The sequence below is a fragment of the Paroedura picta genome, chromosome 2, assembly GCF_049243985.1.
Source record: "Paroedura picta isolate Pp20150507F chromosome 2, Ppicta_v3.0, whole genome shotgun sequence".
NCBI lineage: Eukaryota > Metazoa > Chordata > Lepidosauria > Squamata > Gekkonidae > Paroedura > Paroedura picta.
The window spans coordinates 177,099,394-177,122,597 of NC_135370.1; the positions used below are offsets into that span (position 1 = coordinate 177,099,394).

Consider the following 23,204-nt stretch of genomic DNA (forward strand, 5'->3'; position numbering starts at 1 on the left):
AGGCTGGAGACAGCACAGCACAGTGATTAACGAGCCCAATTAGGAGACTCGCGTTCAAATCCCCATCTGCCATGGAAGCTTTTTGGGTGATCTTGGGACAGTCATTCAGTCTCAGCCTGCCCTACCACACAGGGTCATTGGAGGATAAACTAGGGGGAAAGGAGCATAATGTAAAGCCATCTTAGGACCCCAGTTTTTGAGGGAGGGAGGGGGCAGGCGGGCAGAAGGAAGGTAGGAAGGAAGGAGAGAGGGAGGGAGGGAGGGAGGGAGGGAGGGAGGATGGAAGGAAGGAAGGAGGGAGGGAGGGAGGGAGGGAGGGAGGGAGGGAGGGAGGGAGGAAGGAAGGAGGGAGGGAGGGAGGAAGGAAGGGAGGAGGAAGGGAGGGAGGGAGGGAGGGAGGGAGGGAGGAAGGTAGGAAGGAGGGAGGAAGGGAGGAAGGGAGGGAGGGAGGGAGGGAGGGAGGGATGAATAAAAGGAAGGAAGGAAAGTTAGCTAGCTAGCTAGCTGTTTGGTACACTCTGATGCAGTGGTCCCCCAACCTTTTTATCACTGGGGACCGGTCAATGCTTGACAATTTTACTGAGGCCCGGGGGGGGGGGGTAGTATTCTGCCGAGGGATGTTGCCGCCGCCACCTGAGCCCCTGCTCCACTTGCTTTCCTGTCGGCGCCCCTGACTTTCTGCCACACAGTAGGGGGCGCTGCCAGCAGCAGCTGCGCAGTGTCACACCTAGGGGGAGCCCCAGCCACGGCGGCCGCTGGAGAGCACCAAAGGTGAGCCGGCGGCAGAGTGGCAGGGCAGCCCCCGAAGCAGCAGCCGGGGAGGAGGACGAGGAGGAGCTGCAGCCCAGTACCGACTGATCCACAGACCGGTCCCGGTCCCCAGACTGGGGGTTGGGGACCACTGCTCTGATGTACAGGTGGCAGAACTCCAGCAAGATGCTGGAACTCCTGTACTTATACAGGAAGATAACTGCCAAAAGAAGAGGAAGAGGGTGCCTTCCAATGGCAGAAGCTACACGTCAGGATTCCCCAATGTTGTGTCTGTGGACACCAGAGTGCTTTCCAACCCTAATCCTAACCCTAACCTTTCCCCATGCCTGCCAAGCGTTTTCAGAAAACAGGCATAGCCAGATGGGGCCCCTGCTGAGCCATTGTAGGTCTGACGGGCTGGGCAGATGTTGCTTTGGAGGCAGCTGCCGCTCCAAGGTCTGTTTTGTTTTCTTCATTGCTCATTCCCAGTGTATTTTTTGACATTAGCCTTCATCTGGCCTTCGTAGGTGGGTGTTGTGGGTCCTGTACCTTTAATGTGTGTGGTTTTTTTTGGCCAGAGTTCAAAAAGTGCTTGCAGGCTCAAGAAGGCTGGGGACTCCTCCTGGACATTATCTTGTCTCCTCTCCAAATGGGAGGTAGCACCCATCACCCAAACAGGCATCCCTCACTGCTCCTCCTCCTCCTGAGAGCAACTGAAGGGCCAGGTGCAGCATGCAGGCCCGATGCTTAGTGGTCTCGAAGAAGAAGAAGAAGAAGAAGAAGAAGAAGAAGAAGAAGAAGAAGAAGAAGAGTTGGTTCTTATATGCCGCTTTTCTCTACCCGAAGGAGTCTCAAAGGGGCTTATAATCTCCTTCCCTTACTCTCCCTACAACAGACACCCTGTGAGGTGGTTGAGGCTGAGAGAGCCCTGAGATTACTGAAGAAGAAGAAGAGTTGGTTCTTATATGCCGCTTTTCTCTCCCTGAAGGAGTCTCAAAGCAGCTTACATTTGCCTTCCCTTCCTCTCCCCACAACAGACACCCTGTGAGGTGGCCGAGGCTGAGAGAGCCCTGAGATTACTGATCAGTCAGAACAGCTCTAACAGGACCATCTCCCGTCCTGCTCAAGACTACTTTGAGAGAGCCATCAAAGACCGGCAAGTTCAAGGATATACAAACAATAAAGAAAGAAGGAGTAGAAATTCAATGGTTAGAGTACAACCAACGAATATCTAGATTTAAAGCAGAGTGTGGGGGAGTGCAGAATTGAACCCGGCTCGCCAGATTAGAAGTCCCTACTCCTCACCACTGCACCAAGCTGGCTCTCTCGCCAAGGAACCCCTCGCCAAAGGGAGAGAGAGAGAGAGCAGCTCGGTTCTTACCTCTCGTCACAGTACGAAAACTTCATGTCGAGGCTGTGGCGGCTGAGGAACGTCTTGCTGTCCAGGGGGACTTCGATGTTCGACGGGTGAGGGATGGGCTCGCAGATCAGCACCAAGCAGGTCATGGGAGGGTTCTGGTACCCGCAGACGGTCTGGCTGCTGCAGCTGTCGTAGATGCGGATGTGCCCCGTGCAGTGAAGAACCTGGGCAGAGGGAAGGGGGAAGGGAGGGAGATAGAAGATTTTGTTCTACATGAAGTTCTGCTGGATGTAAGAAGAAGTTGTTGTGACTAGATGACCCCAGAGGTCCCTTCCAACGTTATGATTCTATGACTCTAAGACCATTTCCGCACTGGGAACTTCACTGCCCCAGCTCCCGTGCAGGAGCACAAACCGGGGGTGGATGAGGCACACCGGGCCAAATGCTCCCCCGTGTGGGTGCAGGAAGTGGTGGGGCAACCTGCCACGACTAAAACTCCAGCCTGCAGCCCGGCATGAAACCTCCAATGGTCGAAGGGTTGATTTGGGCTAGTTTTCTTAGAACAGTTCTTGCAGAGCTCTCAGGCCCACCTACCTCACAGGGGGTCGGTTGGGGGGACAAGAAGGGTGAGGCGTTTATAAGCCACACTGGGACTCTTTTGAGTAGCAAAGAGAGGGGAATCAAAAACCAACCTCTTCTTTTTCAAGGTCTCAAGCAAAGGTCTTTCACGTTGCCTCTAACCAGATTCCCTTCAGCTGGAGATGCCAAGGATTGAACCCGGGACCTTCTGCATGCCAGGCAGACGCTCTGCCACAGAGCCACATCCCTTCAACTGTGTTTGGGCCCTGAAGCTTCTACGTATAAAGCAACTGCTGTCAGCCTCATTTACCTTCCACGTGGCAGACTTGATGTTGACTGTTCGTCCTCTGCTGGTCAACGTGCACTTCATTCGGAGGAAAAAGCTCCTCTCCGTGTTCTGCTCCTTTCCCTTTTTCACGGGGCCTGAGACAGACGAGAGGAACGTGGCACAACATCAGGCGGAGAGGACAGCGAAAGCCCAGGCCGTTCCGTGAAGGATTTTCATGTTGCTTTCCCACCCCAAACCGGTCCCTGTAAACACTGTCCGAGGAAGAACAAGAACCGCCAAGAAGAAGCACGGCTGTCAGCACGGCTAGAGCTGTTCTTAACACCCAGCGACGGAGGCGAAATAAGATTCCAGGAAACTTGACCGAACCCCCCTCCTGTACATAGATGGGACTGCTGTTGTGTAAGGTGTGCCTCTGAACATGCGCTGACTGCAAACAGAAAGCCAATCTGATTTACATTCCGGATAAATTCAATGTGCTTCTGATGTGTGTCAAGACTAGATGACCCATGAGGTCCCTTCCATGATTCTATGATTCTATGTCAAACATTAATACGTTGGGGGTTCCTGGCCCTAAGGAAGTACACCTGGCCTCGACCAGGGCCAGGGCCTTTTTGACTCTGGCTGCAACCTGGTGGAATATGCTGCTGGCAGAAACTTGGACCACTGACAGAGCTACCAAAATTCTGCAGGGCCTGCAAAACAGTTCTCCCACCAGGCATATGGCAAGTAAACAACGCCAGGGTTCTCCCCACTCCAGTTTCTTACCACCAACCATGTGTGGGAGACGGAAGATCTATCAAAGCCATGAAATGGAAAACAAGCAAACAGAGCAGTGGGGTCACAGAATCATATAGAGCAGGAAGGAGCCTCCAGTGTCATCTGCATTATCCTTTATTGCAAGTATAGACAGCCCCAAGAGGGGACTGGATAAAGATACGGGGCGGAGATCCATCAGGGGCCCTTAGCCACGAAATAGAGACAGAACACTCTGTCATAGGCAGTGATGCTCTGCATTCTTAGTACCTCATGGCCCACAATGAGAGGGCTTCTGGAGTCCTGGCTCTGCTGGGGAACCTCCTGATGGCACCTGAGTTTGGGCCACTATGTGACACAGCGTGTTGGGCTGGATGGGCCGCTGGCAGGATCCAACATGGCTTCACTCCTATTCTTATATCTGGGGCGGTGATGCTCTGTCACTGTGGTGTTTAGGGGGGCCACAGGGGGAGGGCTTCTGGAGTTCTGGCCCTGCTGGTGGACCTTCTGAGAGCACCTGGGTTTTGGCCACTACATGACACAGAGGGATGGACTGGACGGGCCACTGGCCTGATCCAACATGGCTTCTTATACCTGAGGAAGTGGTCCTTGGTATTCTTGGTCCTTGGGGGGGGCACAGTGGAGGGCTTCTGGAGTTCTGGCCCTGCTAGTGAATTTCCTGATGGCACCTGGGTTTGGGCCACTGTGTGACACAGAGTTATGGGCTGGAAGGGCCACTGGCAGGATCCAACATGGCTTCTCTCCTGTTCTTATGTTTGGGGCGGTGATACTCTGTAATGGTGGTGCTTGGGGGGGGGGCAGAGTAGGAGGGCTTCTGGAGTTCTGCCCTTGTTGGTGGACCTCCTGATGGCCCCTGGGTTCTGGCCCCTGCATGACACTGGCCTGATCCATTAATCCCGTTAAGCCAAAGCCCTTGTTTAAACTACTACCGGGAGTCTAGCCACAAGAGGACTAAAGGAGGAGCCATCTGGTCTGAGAAACTTGGAAAAGAAAACTCCAAGCGCTTGCTTCTCACCGTTCCGGTGGGTGAGCATTTCTTTCAGCTCCTCGTGGTCGCACGGATGAGTGAAATCGAACACGCTGTGTCCCGTCAGCTCAAACTGTAAGAGACAGAGGGAGAAGTTTAGTCTGGGGCACGAAGGGCAGATAAAACACTGGACTCAGTCCAAGCTCAGCAGTTTTCAAGTCAGCAGGGCTTTGGGTCGTTGGACTACAATCACAGCGGGGGGGGGGGGACAAAAAGCGGAAGGGAGAAGCCCGTTTCCCCTACCTGCGTTAGCCCCATGCACTTGTTCACGTTCTCAGACATGTAGACCATGTCGCCGTCCTCTGAGAGGACCATGACGAATCCGTCGAGGGCTTTTAGATAGAAGCAATTCAGCTGCGTCTCCATTTCCGCTTCGGCTTCCAGGTCACCTGAGAAGAGCCAGCACACGTTAGATCAGTGGTTCTCCACCTTCCTAGTGCCACGATCCTTTAATACAGTTCCTCATGTTGTGGTGACCCCCAGCCATACAACTTTGCAAGGGTTCTTTCACAGAAATTAAACCCAAACTGACCAATGGTGTGAAGATCCATTGTTCGTGATTGTATATACATTGTTTTTTTTCTAGCGCAACCCGAAGGAAAGTTACTCCAGTCTAATCCCATCGAAATAAATGAATCTAGACTAGAGCAACTTTCTTTAGTTTTGAATCTCCCCCCTCCGACATTTCCGTGAAGCGATCTCCCAGAGCCAGTAGGAAAAAGATCATAAGCTTCTAGGAAGTAATGCGGTTTCATGGAATCGCAGCATGGATGCTTAAAAGGTAATGGGTTTAAAATACAAGTACAACGATATAGGCTAGATATCAGGGGGAAAAATTTCACAGTCAGAGTAGTTCAGCAGTGGAATAGGCTGCCTAAGGAGGTGGTGAGCTCCCCCTCACTGGCAGTCTTCAAGCAAAGGTTGGATACACACTTTTCTTGGGTGCTTGAGGATGCTTAGGGCTGATCCTGCGTTGAGCAGGGGGTTGGACTAGATGGCCTCTATGGCCCCTTCCAACTCTATGATTCTATGATTCTAAGGTCTGTTCCTGGGCTGTTTCCAGCTTCCTTTTCACCCAGTGCTCCCTTGACAAGCCGTCAACAAACTCTCACCTGCATCGAGCAGCTTCCTCATGCGCAGGTAGCTGATGGTTAGCCTCATAATAGAGGCTTTGTCAAGGTGCGCACTCACATGATGGGGGAGAGGCAACTGGTGAGCGAGTTCGTAGAAGACCTCCGACTCCTTGCTCCTCCGGCACCGGGCGGCATCTCTAGACTTCTCCTTCCTGCGTTCCGAACTAATCCTGTAGGACAAAACAGACGGACTCAATGTTAAAACCCGCACGGGCAACTGGTCGGTGCTAGGAACTTAGCACTAACGACAGAGGCTAGAAGAGTAAACTGGGGATTGCGAACAGCTACCAGCAGACATTTCTTGACGCGTAATTTATTTTAAACGTTTATAGGGCATCATTGCCAAGGCAGTGAACATCTGTGCGATAAAACATTTAAAGCAGGATTTAAAAGTATGTAAACAAACACACACTCACACACGTGCAATCAGGGAAGAATGCCAATGAGTTCTTACTGAGAGTACATCAAATGCAAAATGCTTCACATGCTGGCAGAAGACAGAGTAAAACAAACGAATCTGATCGGGGGGGGGGGGAGGAAGGGCCAAGGTTTTGGTGCCACCACTGAAAAGACCCCCCCAAGCCTCCGATGGGAGGGGCACTTGAAGTAAGGCCTCTGAAGATCATTGGAGTAGGAAGGGTAGGTTTCATGGGCAAAGAAGATGGTTTTGTCTCACATGCAATGCTTGCATGATGCCCGTATACAAAGTCTAACATTAAAAGAAAGAAAAGACTGTGTCGATCCAATTTATTTTTCTTTCGTTGGACCCCTTACTCCCCAAAGCAGATACTGAAAATGTGGGCCTCTACAGGACGGAACTGTTTGAATTTGAACTGAGTGGAATATAAATCTATGGATAAGATGTAAAAAGGTAAAGGTATCCCCTGTGCAAGCACCGAGTCATGTCTGACCCTTGGGGTGACACCCTCCAGCGTTTTCATGGCAGACTCAATACGGAGTGGTTTGCCAGTGCCTTCCCCAGTCATTACCGTTTACCCCCCAGCAGCAAGCTGGGTACTCATTTTACCGACCTCGGAAGGATGGAAGGCTGAGTCAACCTTGAGCCAGCTGCTGGGATTGAACTCCCAGCCTCATGGGCAGAGTTTTCAGACTGCATGTCTGCTGCCTTACCACTCTGCACCACAAGAGGCTCTATGGATAAGATGTAGATTAGTCATATACTGACTGCTCTCTCCTTGGAAGGACCTCTTTCCACCAAATGCTCACGGCCACATCTCCCGCTTGATTTAACATTCTGACAGTTCCCCCAAAGCCTCAGAGGTGTGACCACTGACAGTCCAGAATGCCTCAGCAGCTGAGATGAGGTCCAGGAACGTTTCAATCAACTGCACTCAGAACTCTTGCTGCTGAATGTTGAAAAAAACATGAGCTTTATCGCTCTTGCTGAATTTGGCGTAAATCAGCAAACACCAGGATATTTAATTGACATCTCACCCGTCTTCAAGGAGCAGAGCAAAACTGTAAAGCAAAGTAAAGCTTCTGCTGTAACACTGAGTCAGAGACCTGTCTTAATTTTCAATGACAGTTTTTTGAATAACATTAAAGGCACTCTGTTATCCAAAAAGACGTTTCTGAAAAACGACAACTTTAAAAAATGTCCATGAGATGACAACAGAAACATTACTATTCTTATAATCTGATCAGGAAGAAGCGGCTTCTTGTACCGGGCTTTTTACTACCCAAAGTAGTCTCAAAATGGCTTATAATTCCTTCCCTTCCTCTCTGCACAATATAGAATAATAGAGTTGGAAGGGGCCATACAGGCCATCTAGTCCAACCCCCTGCTCAATGCAGGATCAGCCCTAAGCATCCTAAAGCATCCAAGAAAAGTGTCTATCCAACCTTTGCTTGAAGACTGCCAGTGAGGGGGAGCTCACCACCTCCTTAGGCAGCCTATTCCACTGCTGAACTACTCTGACTGAAAATTTTTTTCCTGATATCTAGCCTATATCGTTGTACTTGTAGTTTAAACCCATTACTGCGTGTCCTCTCCTCTGCAGCCAACGGAAACAGCATCCTGCCCTCCTCCAAGTGACAACCTTTCAAATACTTAAAGAGGGCTATCATGTCCCCTCTCAACCTCCTTTTCTCCAGGCTGAACATTCCCAAGTCCCTCAACCTATCTTCATAGGGCTTGGTCCCTTGGCCCCAGATCATCCTCGTCGCTCTCCTCTGTACCCTTTCAATATTATCTACGTCCTTCTTGAAGTGAGGACATGTTTCACAAAGTTTTAAAATATATTAAAATTTAATTATTTTCCTACCCATTCAGGAAACCCTGGTTGAGAAAAGACAATTCCAGCCTTTCCCAACTTTTTTACCGCTGAGAAATCCTTGAAACATTCTTGAGGCTTTGAGAAATCCCAGAAGTGGCACAATGGTGCAGAATAGGGTTGGGAAGCAGAGCTGTGGACACGCCCACCCGGGGCCCCTCCCCTTCCCATCATTGGCCATTTTGGGAGCAGTGTGGGTAGGTCGACTTGGCCATATGTCGTCATATCACCCGATGTTTAAGAAATTTAAATAATATATACAAAATTAACTCCCACCCATTTGAAAAACCTTTCCAGGGCCGTCAAGAAAATCCAGGGCTTCATGGAACCTTGGTTGAGGAAGCCTGGACTATTCAGTGAATCAGAATGCAGAATAGAACATGCAATCAAACAGTTTGTGTCTAACTAAAGCGAGGCAGTTAATTAAGGCTGGGTTTGAAGAACTGTTGCCTCAGGCCTCCAAACCATCAAGGTAGGAAGAGTGGATTCCTTTTCGAAGTCACCTCCTGTTCATTTATATATTTTCACAATGGTTGTATAGATCTTTAGAAAAGATAGCAATTCCTTCTGAAAACAGTACCATAAAATCCTAGAGTTGGAATGGACCTCCTGGGTCATCTAGTCCAACCCCCTGAACTATGCAGGACACTCCCAACCCTCTCACTCATCCACTGTCACCTGCCACCCCCTTGAACCTTCACAGAATCAGCCTCTCCGTCAGATGGCTCTCCAGCCTCTGTTTAAAGGTGGAGAACCCACCACCTCCCGAGGAAGCCTGTTCCACTGAGGAACCGCTCTAACTGTCAGGAACTTCTTCCAGAGGTTTAGACAGAAATCCTTTTGAATTAATTTCATCCCATTGGTTCTGGACCGTCCCTCCGGGGCAAGAGAGAACAACTCTGCTCCATCCTCCACACGGCAGCCTTTTAAATGCTTGAAGATGGTTATCAGATCCCCTCTCAGTCTTCTCCTCTCCAGGAGACATACTTGCCTTAAAGCACGTGTACTGCATCAGGCTTTCTCATACCCGCAATCTGCCCACTCTCATTCCACATTTAGGTTTTACCAGTCATCTTTGCTGCCAAATTGATTTTTTTTTTTTACTATACTTCGCAATTCATTCGCTCATCGGCTGAGCGGTTCTATTTTATTGATTCCCAATGAGAAAAGTGGACGACAAAGAAAGATGTACAACACAAGGCCCCTACTTGAAAGGCACATCTTAATAAAGCACATCTAACCATTCTCATTGGCCCAGATATTTCTCGCATGAATGGTTCTTCTACTCAGAAGTAATCCCTGGCCACTGACAAATTTAAAGTTAAGTATTTTAGTCTTGCTGTGTGTAGGAGAGGTGAAGAAACCTTTCGCCTACTGAAAGGTAGTCATACATAGATGCGGTGTCACAAACAATAATTAAATGTTTCCTCATCTCTTGAAAGGGAGTGTTTTGTTTTGCAAAAGACTAGTTAAATAAAACAGATCAACCGTATCCTTCTCCTGAGAGTAGGCCTGTGTTTTCTACAAATTACATTAATTTTGATAGTCTCTCTCATGTTATTAAGGTCGGTCGCCATGTTGGTCTGAAGCAGAAAAGCCGAGTTTGAATCCAGCGCTGCCTTGAAGACCAATCAAGTTTTATTCCGGGTATAAGCTTTCTGTGCACATAAAGAGGGAACATGGTTGCTGTCCTCTAATATTTGAAAGCTTGCCGCTTAGAAGAGCGCAGGAAAAGGTTCCTGTGGGCAGCAAAGGACCTGCAGAAACGGGTTTAAACTATGTGTAAAACTATATCGGCAAGATACCGGGGGTGGGGTTCACGGAGTTGTTCAGCAGTGGAAGGGGCTGCCTAAGGAGGTGGGGAGCTCCCCCTCCCTGGCCATCTTCAAGCAGCGGCTGGACAGATCCTTCTCCTGGATGCTGGAGGCTGATCCTGTATTGAGCAGGGGGTGGGACTAGATGGCCTGGATGGCCCCTTCCCACTCTAGGATTCTAGGAGTCTAGTTCAGCAGGGGAAGGGGCTGCCTAAGGAGGTGGGGAGCTCCCCCTCACTGGCCGTCTTCAAGCAGCGGCGGGACAGATCCTTCTCCTGGATGCTTGAGGCTGACCCTGCATTGAGCAGGGGGTGGGACTAGATGGCCTGGATGGCCCCTTCCCACTCTAGGATTCTAGGAGTCTAGTTCAGCAGGGGAAGGGGCTGCCTAAGGAGGTGGGGAGCTCCCCCTCACTGGCCGTCTTCAAGCAGCGGCTGGACAGATCCTTCTCCTGGATGCTTGAGGCTGATCCTGCACTGAGCAGGGGGTGGGACTAGATGGCCTGGATGGCCCCTTCCCACTCTAGGATTCTAGGAGTCTAGTTCAGCAGTGGAAGGGGCTGCCTAAGGAGGTGGGGAGCTCCCCCTCACTGGTGGTCTTCAAGCAGCGGCTGGACAGATCCTTCTCCTGGATGCTTGAGGCTGATCCTGCATTGAGCAGGGGGTGGGACTAGATGGTCTATGTGGCCCCTTCCCACTCTAGGATTCTATGAGTCTACTTCAGCAGTGGAAGAGGCTGCCTAAGGAGGTGGGGAGCTCCCCCTCACTGGTGGTCTTCAAGCAGCGGCTGGACAGATCCTTCTCCTGGATGCTTGAGGCTGATCCTGCATTGAGCAGGGGGTGGGACTAGATGGTCTATGTGGCCCCTTCCCACTCTAGGATTCTATTAGTCTACTTCAGCAGTGGAAGAGGCTGCCCAAGGAGGTGGGGAGCTCCCCCTCACTGGTGGTCTTCAAGCAGCGGCTGGACAGATCCTTCTCCTGGATGCTTGAGGCTGATCCTGCATTGAGCAGGGGGTGCCCCTCTTGAAGAGGCCTATGCTTGTCCCTGTCACGCCTTCCTGCAGCAGGGAATCCCATGTGTTCATTACTCTCTGGGTGCAGAAGGATTTCCTGTTGCCTGTTCTAAGTGAGCCTACTGTGATACGATACGATAACATTTATTGTATATAGCCAAAGACCATTTCAAAGCACAATTAAAACAATATGGTCCAAATACAAATAAAACAGTATTTCTCCGATATTGCGTATATAAAATTGTAAACATGGACTACTGAGTTACAATAAGAGGGATAAAATGGTGTATCAAGCTGGAGGCTCCTGTAAAAATGCTTTGGCTCGGATCTTCCAGTTTGGTGAGAGGTTAGGAGAGCCAGTTTGGTGTAGTGGTTAGGAGTGCGGACTTCTAATCTGGCATGCCGGGTTCGATTCTGCGCTCCCCCACATGCAACCAGCTGGGTGACCTTGGGCTCACCACAGCTCTGATAAAACTGTTCTGACTGAGCAGTGATATCAGGGCTCTCTCAGCCTCACCCACCCCACAGGGTGTCTGTTGTGGGGAGAGGAAAGGGAAGGCGACTGTAAGCCCCTTAAGCCTCCTTCGGGTAGGGAAAAGCGACATATAATAACCAACTCTTCTTCTTCTTCTTCTTCTTCCAGGCAGCCAGAGCGAAAAGTGCTACCCTGTATGAGATATAGGGGTCGGCATCAGATAAGAATAAGAGTTGGTTCTTATATGCCGCTTTTCCCTACCTGAAGGAGGCTCAAAGCGGCTTACAATCGCCTTCCCATTCCTCTCCCCACAACAGACACCCTGTGAGGTGGGTGAGGCTGAGAGAGCCCTGATATTACTGAGGAAGAAGAAGAGTTGGTTCTTATATGCCGCTTTTCTCTACCCGAAGGAGTCTCAAAGTGGCTTACATTCTCTTTCCCTTTCCTCTCCCCACAACAAACACCCTGTGAGGTGGGTGAGGCTGAGAGAGCCCTGAGTTTCCTGCTCGGTCAGAACAGTTTTATCAGAGCCGTGGCGAGCCCAAGGTCACCCAGCTGGCTGCATGTGGGGGAGCGTAGAATCGAACCTGACTCGCCAGATTAGAAGTCCGCACTCCTAACCACTACACCAAACTGGCTCTCAGAGAGGTGACTGTGTTGAAATCAGAAATAGGGTGTGAGTTTGGTAATAACTTGGCAAGGGATTTGCCCCTGGGTTCAGAGTACAGGTGACAAGCCAAAACATAGTGGGCCAGGTCCTCCACAGATGGATTTCCACATATACACAGGCGTTGGGCTGTAGGTATTCAGAGATATCGCCCAGAGAGCATGGCTGATGGCATCCTTTCAATCTGCGAAGATATTAGGGCCGTTCTAAGATTACGTGTTGTTATATTTACTAAATATGATGCTCTAGAATGGTCTTTTTAAATTGTTTTATACCATGGGGCAGATTGTGATAGCTGAATTGAAGAGCACCCAATCGAGTACATGAGAAATATTGACTGATGTATGCAGCAAATCATCTGGTATGGTACAGAGTGAAAGACTGCTGCTGCTTAATTTCACTGGGTGCCCACAAGTTCTTGCAAGTGTGAATTCCAATGGGTGTCCCAGCTTGTGAAACTCACAGGCCTCGATGACGCAGGCTTTAAGAGAAGCGCTCATGGCAGACTCGGACAGTTCCCTTCCTGCGTTTCCTCTTTTTCTGTTGACAGGTTCTTTCTGGGCCGCCTTGGTAGGTCGTTGTGGAAGGATCTCACATTCTGCCTTGACGAGGGAGAAGTACTTCCTTCTTTGCCTTCTCCATCCCAGGCAAGCAGTGGGGGTAACTCTGCAGGGACGGCTAGGAGAGAGATGACCAGTAGCAATACCGAGGTGCGAAAGAGCCTCTTATGGCGCAGGATGGTAAGGCAGCAGACATGCAGTCTGAAAGCTCTGCCCATGAGGATGGGAGTGCGATCCCAGCAGCCGGCTCAGGGTTGACTCAGCCTTCCATCCTTCCGAGGTCGGTAAAATGAGGACCCAGCTTGCTGGGGGGTAAACGGCAATGACTGGGGAAGGCACTGGCAAACCACCCCGTATTGAGTCTGCCATGAAAACGCTGGAGGGCGTCACCCCAAGGGTCAGACATGATCCAGTGCTTGCACAGGGGATACCTTTACCTTTTAATACCGAGGTGCAAGAAGCAGCAGGATAGGAAAGTACAGAGTGGACAGATGTTCTAAGAACATTTGTCAAGTTGAACTACTTTTCTCCAGTTATGGTTCTTGCCCAATACAGTTTCATAGCTGCCCAGATTGTCCTTGTATGGTCATTTCTTTAAATGGTGACTGACTCACGGAGAAATTGAGCAGTTATGCTATTTGAACATAGATTCCTCATGCATTGCTGAACAGAGATCTGATTCAGAGATCTCTTTTGGGGGCTTTTTTGTTGTTGTTTTTTGCAAGGGAAGGAATTACACAGCTAGTGATTTTATTTTGCCATACAACTCTAAGCTTGTAGTTTGTTTCTTGCACTTCAAAATGAGAAAGGACCAGGGGAAAGCTGGTTCTTCTTTCTTCCGAAATTCCACTTCTCTTTCTGCGCCCAACTACCAGCTGTGTGATAAGTGACCCTGTCAAAACAACATTAGGTGCCAGGGAGAAAATGAGAGCATAAGGCCTCCAATCTATCTCACTTTTTTTTCCCCCAGGACTTCCATTATGAAAAGAGAAAAAAATCAGATGGCCCAACAACAGCTATTCTGAAAACTGCAAATTTCAGCCAAAAGGAAAAGAGAGCTTTAAAATATTTTAATAAATAAACGAATAAAGGTAAAGGTATCCCCTGTGCAAGCACTGAGTCATGTCTAACTGCCCTTTCCTGAAGGCTCAGGGTGAAGAACAACATATGAGAACCAGACAATTTGCAGGCATTAAAGGTAAAGGTAAAGGTATCCCCTGTGCAAGCACCGGGTCATGTCTGACCCTTGGGGTGACGCCCTCCAGCGTTTTCATGGCAGACTCAATACGGGGTGGTTTGCCATTCCCTTCCCCAGTCATTACCGTTTACCCCCCAGCAAGCTGGGTACTCATTTCACCGACCTCGGAAGGATGGAAGGCTGAGTCAACCTTGAGCCGGCTGCTGGGATTGAACTCCCAGCCTCATGGGCAAAGCTTTCAGACGGCTGCCTTACCACTCTGCGCCACAAGAGGCTCTTAATAAACGAATAAATTTTGCTTCCCACTTAGGGCGGCTGTCTTGCCCCTCAGTGCCTCCTCCTCCAACCAGCTTGCCTGTCTGTCCAACAGCCAGCCAATTGGCTTCTGCCCCCCACCTCTGACTACCGCCTCCTCCTTCCACTTCCATCCGAGGCTCGGAGGCTGCAGATCCCTGCTGCTTGAGAGCTGTCCCTGTCGTTGAGTTCCCCAACAGCTACCTGCAGCCTTTCCAGGTCCTGGGGGGAAGGGAGAGGCCACCCAAAGAGTTCTTTCACCCTCCCCCCAATCTAGCACCCGTTACGAAGGGCTTGGCCCCTAGTCCAGAAATAAATCTCCTCTAGAAAAGATCTTCTAGCTGCAAATTTTCTCTACTTAGTTGTGCTGCTTAAATCACCGGAATGCGGGAAGGATTAAATATTACTTTTGTACTCTGTAGCAAGCCTCAGACACTGTTCTTTCGGACTGCAACAGCCGGAACACAAAATAAAGTCGTTGTTGTCTTTTTTAAAATCCACAATCAGCAGTGGTTTTTGTTTGACTACAAAGTGTACTTAAACTCTGCCTGCGCCAACAACAGCAAACTGCATAGAACGACTTCATGTCTGGCTGAGGGACAGAACGTGCCGTAATGCATTAAGCTGGGAGGAGATATTGAAGACTGTGTTTTGAAGGGGCCGTCGATCAAGAAAGCGTCAATCGCTATTTGAACTCCCCCGTAGGACAGCCTGGTACAGGGATGGCATGTTGTGTCCTTAAAATTATTGAGATGGAAAAGGGACAGAAAAGCAAAGGAAATGGGGGAATAGAGCCTCTTGTGGCGCAGAGTGATAAGGCAGCAGGCATGCAGTCTGAAAGCTCTGCCCATGAGGCTGGGAGTTCGATCCCAGCAGCCGGCTGAAGGTTGACTCAGTCTTCCGTCCTTCCGAGGTCGGTAAAGTGAGTACCCAGCTTGCTGGGGGGTAAACGGTAATGACTGGGGAAGGCACTGGCAAACCACCCCGTATTGAGTCTGCCATGAAAACGCTGGAGGGCGTCACCCCAAGGGTCAGACATGACTCGGTGCTTGCACAGGGGATACCTTTACCTTTACCTTTAATGCCTGCAAATTGTCTGGTTCTCATATGTTGTTCTTCACCCTGAGCCTTCGGGAAAGGGCAGTTAGAAATAAAATATTACTACTACCACTATTATTGTTGTTATTATAAGTGTCACGTGGAAGGGGTTAATATCCACAGTGACGAGAAAGCCACAGGCTCCTGGCCAAGACATCTGGCAGAACACCCCTTTCTACCTCGGAGGCAGCACATCAGAGTAGTCCTTCCCGCATAAACAGCTGATGTGCAGAAACAGGACGGCATATCACAAGGACGGTGCGGGTGGCAGCCCCCCCAAAGAACACTAAAGAGCTTGCCCAATTTCCTACATCCTTGGAGCCAGTTTGGTGTAGTGGTTAGGAGTGCGGACTTCTAATCTGGCATGCCAGGTTCGATTCTGCGCTCCCCCACATGCAGCCAGCTGGGTGACCTTGGGCTCACCACGGCACTGATAAAACTGTATCAGGGCTCTCTCAGCCTCACCCACCCCACAGGGTGTCTGTTGTGGGGAGAGGAAAGGGAAGGAAATTGTAAGCCGCTTTGAGCCTCCTTCGGGTAGGGAAAAGCGGCATATAAGAACCAACTCTTCTTCTTCTTCTTCTCTATCAAGGCTGCACACAATATTAAGGCCGTTTACCAGATGACCTGCAGCCTGCTGCTTATTCACACCGCAAAGTGGAAGGGCTATTATTAGCTTAGGCAAAATTATAACGTGGACGGCATAATGTTAAGGTAGTGCCAATGTTCTGCCTCGGACCGGAGAATACCTACACCACCCTGCACTTGGGTGCCCCAGATTCTGCCATGAAAGGAGCCAGCGTGGCGTCGTGATATTTATTTATTTATTTATATGCCACCGCTCTTCCAGTGTTCTCCAGGCGGTTCACGCAATTTAAAACGATAAAATGCAGTAAAACCCCATAAAACATCCCTTACAACAATAAATAAAAAGATGGATAAATGGTGACCTCTTACTCAACGCCCTCTTTCCTCCTCCTTCCCCGATCAACTAGAGGGTCAAGTTTCCTTCCACTGGGTGCGAGGAGCCAGATCTAACAGGCATCAAAGAGAGGTGGTGGTGATGGTGGTGGTGGTGGTGGGAATCCTCTGATGGAAACACCAGGACTCCACCCGGGCCTAAGTGTATGCCTGGCGGAAGAGCTCCGTCTTGCAGGCCCTGCGGAAAGCTGACAACTCCAGGTTTAGGCTTGGAACGGAAAGACCTCGGCATGAATCCCTGCTTGGACCACAAAGCTGGGAAATCAATTCCCCCTCTATCAGGCAGCATCTCCCTCAGTCTAATCTAGCACATGAGCATGTTGCAAGGGAAAACATGGTATCTCCATCCATGTATGACATTTCTGAGTTCCTGGGAGGGAGTGATTAACATACGCAGGTTGGCTGGGACTCAGGGGCAGAGCATTTGTGGTGACTGCAGAATGTTGCAGTTCAATCCCCTTTTAAAAGGATCAGGTTAGCAGGTGAAGGACAGACCTCAGCCTGAATCCGTGGATAGTGGCTTCTATTCAGAGCAGACACTATGCACCTTGACACACCAATGATCTGACTCAGGAAAAATAAATTCATGTGTTTAGGGTCGTGGTGGAAATACCTGTCAAGTCTTGGCCAACTTCAGACCAGGCCAGTGGTCCACCTAATCCAGCATCCTGCCTCACACAGTGGCCAACTAGTTCCTCTGGAGGGCCAAGAACAGGGCAGAGAGGCCGAGGCCTTCATAAGACACACTGGCCAACCGGTTACCCCAGACATCCAAGAATAGGACATAAAAGCTGATGTGGTTTCTGCCTCTGAATGTAGGGGTTCCTTTAAGGTTTTCAAGGCACACACAAACATTTGTTGTTGTTATGTGCGAAGTCGTGTCCGACCCATCGCGACCCCATGGACAATGATCCTCCAGGCCTTCCTGTCCTCTACCATTCCCCGGAGTCCATTTAAGTTTGCACCGACTGCTTCAGTGACTCCATCCATCCACCTCATTCTCTGTCGTCCCCTTCTTCTTTTGCCCTCAATCTCTCCCAGCATTAGGCTCTTCTCCAGGGAGTCCTTCCTTCTCATGAGGTGGCCAAAATATTTGAGTTTCATCTTCAGGATCTGGCCTTCTAAAGAGCAGTCAGGGCTGATCTCCTCTAGGACTGACTGGTTTGTTCGCCTTGCAGTCCAAGGGACTCGCAAGAGTCTTCTCCAGCACCAGAGTTCAAAAGCCTCAATTCTTTGACGTTCGGCCTTCCTTATGGTCCAACTTTCGCAGCCATACATTGCAACTGGGAAGACCATAGCCTTGACTAAACGCACTTTTGTTGGCAGGGTGATGTCTCTGCTTTTTAGGATGCTGTCTAGATTTGCCATAGCTTTCCTCCCCAGGAGCAAGCGTCTTTTAATTTCTTTGCTGCAGTCCCCATCTGCAGTGATCTTGGAGCCCAGGAAAATAAAATCTGTCACTATCTCCATTTCTTCCCCTTCTATTTGCCAGGAATTGAGAGGGCCGGATGCCATGATCTTTGTTTTCTTGATGTTGAGTTTCAAGCCAACTTTGGCACTCTCCTCCTTCACCCGCATCAACAGGCTCTTTAGTTCCTCTTCACTTTCTGCCATTAGAGTGGTATCATCTGCATATCTGAGGTTGTTGATATTTCTCCCTGCAATCTTGATCCCAATTTGTGACTCCTCTAATCCCGCATTTCTCATGATGTGCTCTGCATACAAGTTAAATAGGCAAGGCGACAGTATACAGCCTTGCCGAACTCCTTTCTCAATTTTGAACCAGTCAGTGATTCCATGTTCAGTTCTCACTGTTGCTTCTTGACCTGCATATAAATTTCTCAAGAGACAAATAAGATGCTCTGGTATTCCCATCTCTTTAAGAACTTGCCACAATTTGTTGTGCTCCACACAATCAAAGGCTTTAGCATAGTCAATGAAGCAGAAGTAGACGTTCTTCTGGTACTCCCTAGCTTTCTCCATGATCCAGCGTATGTTGGCAATTTGATCTCTAGTTCCTCTGCCTCTTCGAAATCCTGCCTGTACTTCTGGAAGTTCTCGGTCCACATATTGCTGGAGCCTAGCTTGTAGGATTTTGAGCATAACTTTGCTAGCATGAGAAATTAGTGCGATGGTGCGGTAGTTTGAACATTCTTTGGCATTGCCCTTCTTTGGGATTGGAATGTAAACTGACCTTTTCCAATCCTGTGGCCATTGTTGAGTTTTCCAAATTTGCTGGCATATTGAGTGTAGCACTTTTACTGCATCGTCCTTTAAGATTTTGAATAGTTCAACTGGAATGCTGTCACTACCACTAGCTTTATTGTTGCTCAGACTTCCTAAGGCCCATTTGACTTCACATTCCAGGATGTCTGGCTCCAGGTCAGTAACTACCCCATTGTGGTCATCAGGGATGTTAAGCTCGCTCTTGTATAGTTCTTCTGTATAATTTTGCCACCTTTGTTTTATCTCTTCTGCTTCTGTGAGGTCCCTACCATTTTGGTCCCTTATCATACCCACCTTTGCATGAAACGTTCTCTTCATATCTCCAATTTTCTTGAAAAGATCTCTGGTCCTCCCCATTCTATTGTTTTCTTCTATTTGTTTGCACTGTTCATTTAAGAAGGCATTCTTATCTCTTCTAGCTTTTCTCTGGAATTCTGCATTCAATTGGGTGTATCTTTCTCTTTCTCCCTTGCCTTTCACTTCCCTTCTCTCCTTAGCTATTTGTAAAGCTTCCTCAGACAGCCATTTTGATTTCTTGCATTTCTTTTTCTTTGGGATGGTTTTAGTTGCTACCTCTTGTACAATGTTGCGAACCTCCGTCCATAGTTCTTCAGGCACTCTGTCTATCAGACCTAATTCCTTAAATCTATTTGTCACCTCCACTGTGTATTCATCAGGGATATGATTTAGTTCATACCTGAGTGGCCTAGTGCTTTTCCCTACTTTCTTCAATTTAAGCCTAAATTTTGCAACAAGAAGCTCATGATCTGAACCACAATCAGCTCCTGGTCTTGTTTTTATTGACTGGATAGAACTTTTCCATCTTTGGCTGCAGAGTACATAGTCAATCTGATTTCTGTGTTGACCGTCTGGTGATGTCCATGTGTAGAGTCGTCTCTTGGGTTGCTGGAAAAGAGTGTTTGCTATGACCATTGTATTCTCTTGACAAAATTCTACCAGCCTGTGCCCTGCTTCATTTTGTACTCCAAGGCCAAACTTGCCTGTTATCCCGGTTATCTTTTGGCTTCCTACTTTAGCATTCCAATCCCCCATGATGATAAGCACATCATTTTTGGGCGTTGCTTCTAGAAGGTGTTGTAGGGCTTCATAGAACTGATCAACTTCATCCTCTTCAGCAGCAGTGGTTGGGGCGTAGACCTGGATCACTGTGATGTTGAATGGTTTGCCTTGGATTCGAACTGAGATCATTCTGTCATTTTGGGGATTGTATCCCAAGACTGCTTTTCCTACTCATTGATTATGAATGCTACTCCATTTCTTCTGCGAGATTCTTGTCCACAGTAGTATACCTGATGGTCATCTGAATTAAATTCACCCATTCCTGTCCATTTTAGTTCACTGATTCCTAAAATGTCGATGTTCAGTCTTCTCATTTCTTGTTTAACCACGTCCAGCTTGCCTTGATTCATGGATCTGACGTTCCAGGTTCCTATGGAATAAAAATCTTTACAGCATCGGACTGTCTTTTCGCCACCAGTTACTTCCACAACTGAGCGTCCTTTCGGCTTTGGCCCAGCCGCTTCATTCATTCTGGCGCTACTCGTACTAGCCGTCTGCTCATCCCCAGTAGCATATTGGACACCTTCCGACCTGAGGGGCTCATCTTCCAGTGTCATATCGTTATGCCTATTGGAACTGTCCATAGAGTTTTCATGGCAAAGATACTGGAGTGGTTTGCCATTGCCTTCTCCAGTGGATCACCTTTTGTCAGAGCTCTCAGCTATGACCTGTCCGTCTTGGGTGGTCCTGCACGGCATAGCTCATAGCTTCACTGAACTACGCAAGCCCCCTTGCCACAACAAGGCAGCGATCCTTGAAGGGGGACACACAAACATACACACACAAAAAACATTCAAGAGGTGGTTTACCATTCCCTACCTCTGCATGATAACCCTGGACTTCCTCGGTGGTCTCCCATCCGAGCACAAACCAGAGCGAACTCTGCTTAGTTTCCAAGATCTAACAAAACTGGGATTTCCTGGGGGATGTTTTAGGGCGTGAGATATAAATAAGGCGAGTAAGAAAGGTAGAATCCCACAGTTCTGTAAGCATTGGACCAATATACGCATTTTCTTTATAATCATAGAGTGGCTACAGAACTACGTGAGTCAATTAAGCCCTGTCTTAACCTCTTTTTCGCTTACCTTTCAGATATTTCATCCAAGTATTGCATGTACACTTTTAAGCCTGACTTCGCAGCTGTAAAAGCAATGCTTACTTGCTGTCTTTCAGGCCTGAGATCCATGACCACCTTCTCTGTTGCTCCCACTCCCAAGGAACGGCAGAAGGGGCACAGTGCTTTTAATGGCTTAGAGCAGCCTTCCTCAACCAGGGTTTTGTGAAACCCTGGAAGGGTTTCCTGGAGTTAATTAATTTTTAATACATTTTTAGAACCTGTTAAACATTTATTGGGTGATATGACTATATACGGGATTTCTTGATGGGCCTGGAAGGGTTTCCTTGAGTTAATTTTTAATATATTTTTAGAACCTGTTAAACATTCATTGGGTGATATGACCATATATGGGATTTCTTGATGGGCCTGGAAGGGTTTCCTTGAGTTAATTGTTAATACATTTTTAGAACCTGTTAAGTTGGGTGATATGACTATATATGGGATTTCTTGATGGGCCTGGAAGGGTTTCCTTGAGTTCCTTGAATTTTTAATACATTTTTAGAACCTGTTAAGCATTCATTGGGTGATATGACCATATATGGGATTTCTTGATGGCCCTGGAAGGGTTTCCTTAATTTTTAATACATTTTTAGAACCTGTTAAACATTCATTGGGTGATATGACCATATATGGTTATGTTGACCCCCCCCCAATGGCCAATGATGGGCCTGGAGGGGGTGGGAAGGGGAGGGGACCCAGGTGGGCATGTCCAGAGTTATGCTTCCCAACCCTATTCTGCACAATCACGCCACTTCTGGGGTTTCTCGAAGCCTGAAGGATGTTTCAGGGTTTTCTCAATGGTAAAAAAAGTCAAGAAAGGCTGGCTTAGAAGCATTTCAACACAGATGAGCTGGCATTGGGACCCAATCCATACTTAACCTGCGCCTTCTTGCTCTCCTCTACCTTCTCTCTTGGCTGTTCCGCTGCCAGTGCAACACTTTTCTGAGTTTTTTTTAATGTGTTAACCTGAAATGCTGCCGGTTTTGACGACAGACGTTAACAGCAAACACAAAAAATTAACCCGCCATATGAACTGCATTTGAGTTTCAGAGAAGAGTTTTGGGCTATCAGCAACCAAGAAGAGCTGGTTTTTATACCGCGCTTTTCACAGCCCAAAGGAGTCTCAAAGTGGTTGATCATCACCTTCCCTTCCTCTCCCGAGAGGTGGAGCCGAGAGAGCCCTGACAGCTCTGTGAGAACAGCTTCTGTCAGGACTGTGACAAGAAGAAAAAGAAGGAAGAGTTGGTTCTTATACGATGCTTTTCCCTACCCGAAGGAGGCTCAAAGTGGCTTACAGTCGCCTTCCCATTCCTCTCCCCACAACAGACACCCTGTGGGGTGGGTAAGGCTGAGAGAGCCCTGATATTCCTGCTCGATCAGAACAGTTTTATTAGTGCCGTGGCGAGCCCAAGGTCACCCAGCTGGCTGCATGTGGAGGAGTGCAGAATCAAACCCGGCATGCCAGATTAGAAGTCCGCACTCCTAACCACTACACCAAGGTCAGCCTGCTGGCTGCATGTGGAGGAGGAGCAGAGTATTAAAACCCGGCTCGACAGACTGGAAGCTGCCACTCTGAACCACCCTACCTCAGGTTTTGCTTAGTTGCAAAATGCTTCCAGAGTGGGGATTTTCTGCCTCCACAGGTGCTCTCAGTGCCGCAGGGATCAGTTATCAGCACCGGAACGGTAACAGTAGCAATTAAGCCTCTCTTGGCTCATACCCTCTTCCACAGTGCCAAGCCGCTGCCTTGGCTATACTTCACCCTTTTACCGCAACCTATGAACACTGGGGCTTGGTCACGTAATCCCGAGCAGCCTTCCGCCCTCACAACCTGAATCCCAAACTGCACGGGACTCGTTTTGAAATGCCGTCCTGCTCCTTGCCTCGAGAGTGACCCAATGCAAAGTCATGTAAGGGAATTTTTACAGGCCCAGAGCTCAAGACCTCTGCTCCAGCCCTGCTACAGAAACAGTACCATGGCTATGAAAAACAACAAGCTCTTTTACATTATTATTATTATTATTATTATTATTATTATTATTATTATTATTATTATTATTATTATTAGATTTATTTCCCGCCACTCCCTTGCGGCTCGTGGTGGGTAACAGTATCCCAAAATCCCCATTAAAACCCCATTAAAACAATAATGTTACCAATAGCGGGTGGAGAGGAGATCCTGATGATGTTTTGCTTCGGGTCCGAATCCTGAGTCCCCGGGGGGGGGGGGGGCATAGGTTTATATTATCAGCCCCGGCCTCAACCATAAACCTGGCGGAAGAGCCCCATTTTGCAGGCCCTGCGGAACGTTGAAAAATCCCGCAGGGCCCGCAGCTCTCCCGGGAGCTCATTCCACCAGGTCGGGGCCAGGACCGAAAAGGCTCTGACCATGGTCGAGGCCAGGTGTGCTTCCCTAGGGCTAGGAACATCTATCACCCCCTTCTTTCCCCCACTTCCCCCAAAATTGACAGGAC

At 48.7% G+C, this 23,204-nt stretch overlaps 1 protein-coding gene across 3 annotated transcripts in view; it reads right to left on the reverse strand.

Moving 5' to 3' along the window:
• The window catches only part of HIF1A (hypoxia inducible factor 1 subunit alpha), a 76,515-nt gene that overhangs the window by 23,937 nt on the left and 29,374 nt on the right, over positions 1-23,204 (reverse strand). For all 3 annotated transcript variants that reach the window (XM_077323919.1, XM_077323917.1, XM_077323918.1), the window contains 5 exons: positions 5,892-6,082; positions 5,023-5,168; positions 4,768-4,852; positions 3,000-3,112; positions 2,132-2,334 (listed from right to left, as the gene is read on the reverse strand). In XM_077323919.1, the coding sequence (XP_077180034.1) occupies positions 2,132-2,334; positions 3,000-3,112; positions 4,768-4,852; positions 5,023-5,168; positions 5,892-6,082 (738 nt within the window). The remainder of the gene's footprint in view (positions 1-2,131; positions 2,335-2,999; positions 3,113-4,767; positions 4,853-5,022; positions 5,169-5,891; positions 6,083-23,204) is intronic.